Raw genomic sequence first — 7,343 nt, forward strand, 5'->3', positions numbered from 1 at the left:
TAAAGAAACCAGAGAAAAAAAAGGTCAGAACTTACAACGAAAATCTAAAAAGTGTGCCAGCAATTTATGCCATTGGCCTAAAAAGAAGAAGACCAACGCCCATTATCACAGGGGCACTTGTTGACCAGTGTAAGCAGGTTGTCGGATGACTCGGTCTTGTATCATCAAAATAAATACAACGAATTTCTTTGAATATCTGACCAACTGTACCTTGTAATATATTATCTACTTCAGTTTGTGTGTGTATATATATAAATATATATTGTTTTTTTTTGGTATATTACACCTTATCGAGGAATGTACTTTTCAAAGATTTTTCTTTCTATGCCAAGAAGAAAAGAATGATTTAACAATATTGATATATTATACCATCGTCAATGGAATCATTAATACATTTTATGTGCGATTCCTGTGATGTTTGGTCATGTAGGGGACACAATATATGATAAGAAGAATTAGGAAACAGAAAATCAAATAATACAACTCTAATAATGAAGGAAGAGAAAAAAAGGAAACCCTTTATTATGTATCACTAATTTTTACATGTTCATAGTTATTTTCTTGAGTAATTATGTAATATTAAATCTCCGTGAGTGCAAAATAGATAATGAAAACGATAATAACAACACAAAGTATAATAATAGATAATAATGATAGTAATTATTATCATAATTATAATATGATGAACCCGTCAACTTACTATAACTATATACAAATTCTATCGTTTGAACATGATCAATAATTTATTATCATACCAAAATATAATTTAATTCAAATCAAACGTATTAGGCTCAGTTATTATTATACAAGTATCAACTTTATCAAACACTATATACAGTGGATTATTACTATCATTAATTTAAAAACAAAAATCAAGATACCAAATGAATTGAAATATTCATAAGATGATAAAAGGCATACAATCACCAAAGTTTTATAATAAAACTGTAAAGATAACGAACAACAAGTTTTTCAAAATGAGTATATATGCATATATATATATAGACATTAAATACAAAGACCACCCGACAACAAGATCATATTGATACACAGATAAAATCAAATAAAAGCGTTCCACTAAAAATAATTAAATCTCATGAAAATATAAAAGAAAGTTCTGACATTTAAAGGATTATTATCATACAAAATGGTTTAAAGCGCAACATATGTGCAAACGAGAGAGAGTATATAAATGAGACCACACGCTCGCTTTTTCATTTCATTTATAATGAATTTCATTTTTTTATATTTTGTACATCTCGATTGACTGATAACTAGTTGAAGTATAATGGTAAGTTCGCCTATTCACAGAGCGGTCAAAACCATATTTTACATCGAATAAAGAAAAACTAAACTATTTCATACCATAGAATACAAAAGGAATATTAAGCGTTTGCGCCAACTGTTCTCTCATTTCCTATTACCGCCAGAGTTATGCAAATTAGGCAAAATGTCATAACTTTCTTATTACATCCGAATTGGAAGATATTATATTGAGCTTGATCAATTTGTTCTATTTTTATTCCGATAGCTGTTGGGGTGGACTTGCCCTGTAAAAAGCATAATGAAATAGAGTTTATGATGGACACACATTTTCTGAATACATATTCAAACACATGGGTCAAAATACAGACGATAATCTCATGATGCAACAAATAATAAAGTTTATTGATCTAATACAAAACAACACACGAAAGAAATGAAAACGTTGAAACCAAAGAAAAGTGAAGTGTATTTTTATGTAAATGTGAATTTGATGTTTGTTTAATTGTATATTTACATGGAGTGTTTAGAAAAACAACTATATTATTCTGAATCATTTTAGAAATGGTTTGATCAAAATCTACATTCATATTTCTGCAATGTATTTTGCATTTAGAATGGAGCAAATTTGTATTACTAAATAGAAATAATTACGATATCATATACATATCTTTTTTTAATCGCAAGGCAAGCCTGGTGACTCACTTTAGTTATTGAAAGCTCTTATTGATATATCTTGAATAAGGCTATTTGTTAGGAACATAAATATATATGCCCGTATTCTAAAGTCGGGTTTTACTTAAACCCAGGTTTAAAGTTGTGGTTTAACTATGGAAAGCCATTTGTTACATAAATCTATAAGACTAGAGGTTCAATGTATCAGCTCATTTGACTCCCAAAACATTATTAACTGCCTGGAAAGGATAAGTATGACAGTTGTCTTCACCATTAAATAATTAGTAAAGAACACAGTAAACATGAGAAGCATTCACTGTAAAAATTTTTTTGAAACGTTTGCCTTCCCATAATTTTAGCACAGAGTTAGACCACGGTCTAAGTTAAACCCGACTTTAGAATAAGGGCCATATAGAGTTGAAGCGCAAACAAATAAAATACAAATGTCTAAGAATGCCAATCTTTTTTATATCACCATTGGCCAGTCACCGTTACGATCAAATGCAACTCCCAATATCACTTGCAAATCAATTTTCAACCAATTATTAAATGCACGCATAAACTACCTGCTCTTGAATTTTTTTACTTACGTTATACATCTTCCTATATACAACGGGCCCTATAGGGCATCATCTTACAGACAGTTACGATAGATTAAAACAAATTCAAATTGACAATTTTATCCATTCCTAATACATCGGTCACATTTGTTCTACGGCGGCCGTACGGCGCGGCGAGTCGAAAACAGTCGTTATAACATTTTTTGTACCAGCTAAATATAGGTGGTTTGAATAAAAATGAATAAAACGGCTGTTTTCGACTCGCCGTACGGCCGCCGTAGAGCAAATGTGACCAAGGTATTAGTGTTCACTAAACAATTATTTGTGATCCATCCCAGCATTTGAGTTTGATTTGATACGCCAGAACTCTTGGTGAGACAGGCACATTGATCACCATAATCATTAAATACTAACTTGTAAACTTTCTCAGCAGCCATATCTACATTCTATTTCATATGCTAATTCTATCAAGCATAGCATGCAGTTTATATACATTAGTGCTGTAATTAAATTTTTTTTAAAGTACTTAGTTGTAAATCTTTACAATCTTCAATCTTGAAACAATCAAGTATTGGCATTACATATAACGTTACAGAACAGATGAATATACAAGTTATTTTTGTATTTTTACAAGTAATTCAAGTCTATATCCATGCGTGTTAATCGGTGTTTTTTCGGGGGGGGGGCTAACACAAACTCTTTTCTCTGTAAGGGATTTTTTTTAAGTTTAGGAAGGGGACAATACTAATGAGTAAAAAAAAATTAAGGGGGGCAGATATGACGTAGAGGGCAAATTTATTTTTAAAAGGTTTTAAAGCTGCGAGCGAGCTGTCTATATCAAATGTACATTAATTAACTAGCCTTCGCCGTAAAGTATTAAACCTTTTGCTCATGCACAAGGGCCAACAAATTTGAATATTCATTTATATCCAAATTTACTACTATGCTAGGAAGAAAATGCAAAGAGTGCCTGCTCCCCGTTATTAATTTTACTTTAAGGGACTCGTATTCCTATTATTGTAAGTCTATATGGACAATGCAAACATTAAATTCTTTTCTTTCTTTTTTTTTACTATTAGAGTACTTATTTAAATTTTTAAAATGTCAGTTAATCCTTTAAGATGAATTGTTGACGAGCACTCAAATATATTCTGCGAGATTCTTTCTTGTCATTTGATAGGTTGAGTCATAATTAAAAATGATCCGAAACATATAAGGAAAAAAAATGTTTCTCAAATTCGGGGGTTGTGTTATTATGTAATATTGGAGATAGTCACCTGACCATTTCCAATCAAATGTCAATTATCTTGCTGTATGCACTGGACTGAGTCTCGGTTCATAAGATTTGTCATCAGAATGTTGTGTTATAAACAATGAAAATAACTGGTATCAACCAATCACATTTAAACATTTCAGTAGCTTTCAACAGAGAAATCGGTACGATGTTCAAGTCAGTCACGACCTCAGGGGCGGCGATCCTGGGGGGGGGGGGGGGGGCGAGGGCACATTCCCCCAACTTTTTGAAGCACTGAAAAAGTGCCTTTTTACACAAGAAAAATGTCCCCTCATAAACGTGTACTGTGCCCCTTTCACCTGAGAAGGACCAGATTTATATGTTAGCAAGTGCCATTTCTCGTATCTGCAAATTTTTACCCCAAAATGCCCCCTCAGGAACGTAATTTCTTCCGCTTTTACCCGAGAAAGTGAGAGAAAGTGCCAAATTTTTCTCGTTAGTGCCCTTTCTCGAATCAGTGCCCCTTTTTACCCAAGAAATTACCCCTTTACCTAAAAAGGACCCGTTTTATGTTTGAGCAAGTGCACCTTGCCTTCTTGTAAGTGCCCTTTCTCGTATCAGTGCCCCTTTTTAACCAAGAAAAGTGCCCCTCACGAACGTGTTCTGCACCCCTTTTGTACTTGAGAAGGACCCGTTTTATGCCGTTTGCAAGTGCCCCTTGTCTTCTTATAGGTGCCCTTTCTCATATTTTCACCTGACAAGGGCCCATTTTTAACGAGTGCCCCTTTGAAACAAGAAAACAATATTCTAATTTTTATATTTTACTACTTATGAAGGAAAAAAAACTTGTAAGGAAAATCCTACGTGCCTTATTAAAGTTTCATGAGTCATGTGAGTGGGGTAGATAAACATTGGCGTACATACGGGGGGGGGGTCTTGGGAGGCTCTTGCCCCTCTCCAAATTTTTCACGACCAGGACAAAAAAAAAGAGAATAGGAAAGAGAAATGGGTGAAATATGATATTATTTTCTGAATATTAGTTGTCAAAATCGATCACAAAATTGGATTTTCGTTATTAAAATGTCAACATTTTTGCTCGCTCGCTCGCAACCTCTCATAAATTTACGTGATACGACATATCTAGCCCCCTAATTTTTTTTAGCTCATTACACCACTGTAGATAATTCATTTTTTCTTTGTTTCAAGTGTCTTTTTCGAAAGAAAAGGTGCCCTTTTTCCCTGTGCCCCCCACTTTTAAGTTCGCTCCGCCGCCCCTGAGTCACGTTCCTCGCAAGCAAGTTCAACATCTTCAATAGCTTTGAGTAACTTGGTCAGACTCTCCTGATTCTCATTTATCTGCTTTTCTTTGGCATCATAGGCTTGTTTAGTCTCCTCCTGGACCTTATCCAGGGCCGCGTGGACACGAGCACGATGCTCTTCGATGTTCTTAATCCCGTTCGGGTTTTCCTTAATTTTGGCCATCGTGGCCCTGAACTGCTGCATGATGTCACCCACCTTCAGCCGCATGTCTTCCTCGATATCATCCACCGAAGGATTAACAAAGTTGATATTCTTGAGGAGCTCGTTCAACAGTTGTATCTCGTGGTCCATATACCCGGACTTCTTCTGATGGCTCTCCAAGCATTGCTTACACATGAACTTCTCACAATTTCTGCAGAGATACTTCGCCAGTACCTCAAGCTCGCAAGTATCGCATTTGACAGTCCGCTGCTGAGGTCGTCGCGACGGCCCTCCAGATTTTCCGTAGAGGCCGTATATGAAATCATTAAGGGCGTGGTTGGACAAGAGTGCATCCACTCGCTTCCTCTTCCAAGGTGTGAGCTTCCTACAGACCGGACACACAATGTGATTGAGTTGATAGTTGGCCATGTCGTATCTTTTCAGACATCTTCGACAAAAGCTGTGACCACAACCGGTTAGGAGCGTGGCGTCTTTGAAGATATCAAGGCACAGTGGACACGTCAGTCCCTTCGTATAGCTATCACTAGAACCCTGTTTGCGTTCCGCCATGATGTATATACACGCTGTAACAACTTCTACTATATATTCAGGTGTTCAGATAGAAACACTGTTTTTACTATGAATCAGGGAATTCCCTGTTTGTGATTGCACAATCCAGATACGAACTTCACAGTGAAATACCTATAAACCTCAATAATAACTTATGAGAGATCACTCCGTCAATACTCTTCAGTATGTCCGACCGGGTAAACAGATAATGTATCAACAATGAAAGATCAGTGAATCGAAATCAAATATGCTGTTGAATAGGCCTTTTTTTCAACGAGAACACACATAAACAACCTTGAGTTATATTCTCCTGTATATACGTACTGCGCAATGTTGAACTTGTGAAATATACATTGAATGGTATGCGCACTTGACCCGGATCTGAATCTCATCGCTCGGGGATTCCCCTAAATTTCAATCGCACTGAACAGTGAACATATATATTTATATATAACTCACGGTATGTATTGGCAATTCGAGTTTTCACTTCATGCGTGAAATTTATGTTTCAATAATGATAATGATGATAATAATGTTTATAAAAAAAACACAATCAGTGATGATGATGATGATGAAGATGGTGATGATAAATGAGTAAATTATACTTAGAGTAAAGATATCTTTTAAAATTTACAGCTTTTTACTGCAGTATGTAAATCCACGATTTATGTCTTCATTTACTTGGATAAAATTAATAACGTTAGATTGTTTAAAACTACATTAAAGTAAGATATCAATTATTAAGTATAATCAATTCTTTTTTTAAAATATAATTTACGTTATAATATAGCTAGCATATAAAAACTGATAGTAATGACATTTATTTTACCACCGCATATGATATTAGGACGGGTTGTTTTGTCCTTCACCAAACTGTATATTTTTTATTACTTTGTATTTATTTTGTGAGTATTTCCCTCTCATTTATTCATTCTTTTTTCATTTGATTATCTGTATTTATACTTTGTTATTTTGTTATTTGTTGTGTTATCTATTTCTTGAGGGGCCCACATTGTACAAGCATTGCTTTTTAGTGGGTCCCTCCATTTCCATCTAAATTTAATTTCTATTGAAAAATAGTATATATATTTAAAACCTACAATGTGTTGCCCAAATCGTCTAAGTGTTTTTTTTTTTTTCACTACATATGTATAATTAATTTTGTTTGCAACGGATACAAATATTTATGTTTTATATATGGTATACAATTTGTTTTTGTTTGATGGAAGTGAAATAAATGAATTTGAATTTGAATTTGAATATTGATTGCATGGAAGAACAGTGCAATAATGGGAAAGCGGTATTTTTTTAATTCATAATTAGCAAATAAACACTGTTGATTATCAACAATTATGCAGGGCAAATATAATACCAAGGTATTGGTATGTTTTGCATAAATCAACAACATTCTCTCCCTGTCTTTCTCTCTTTTCACTCTCTCTCTCCTTTTGTCACTTTTATTCCCTTTATTTACCCTTTTCCTTCCCTCTTCTTTACATTTTTTTTTCTCTCTCTTACCCCGTCCCCCCTCTCTCTCTCTCTCTCTCTCTCTCTCTCTTCTCCCCACCCATTCCCTTCAA

General features: G+C 34.4%; 1 protein-coding gene across 1 annotated transcript; it reads right to left on the reverse strand.

Moving 5' to 3' along the window:
* Window positions 1-498: 498 nt before the first annotated feature.
* Window positions 499-6,189, reverse strand: LOC129262187 (nuclear factor 7, brain-like). Its single transcript, XM_064096830.1, has one exon. The coding sequence runs from the start codon at window positions 5,761-5,763 to the stop codon at window positions 4,987-4,989; it is 777 nt and encodes a 258-aa protein (XP_063952900.1). The 5' UTR covers window positions 5,764-6,189; the 3' UTR covers window positions 499-4,986.
* Window positions 6,190-7,343: the final 1,154 nt, after the last annotated feature.

Source organism: Lytechinus pictus, chromosome 1, assembly GCF_037042905.1.
Source record: "Lytechinus pictus isolate F3 Inbred chromosome 1, Lp3.0, whole genome shotgun sequence".
NCBI classification, from domain to species: Eukaryota; Metazoa; Echinodermata; class Echinoidea; order Temnopleuroida; family Toxopneustidae; genus Lytechinus; species Lytechinus pictus.

Bases quoted from the DNA above. Each gene is read 5' to 3' on its own strand.
- LOC129262187 (XM_064096830.1), bottom strand. From the start codon at position 5,763: ATGGCGGAACGCAAACAGGGTTCTAGTGATAGCTATACGAAGGGACTG.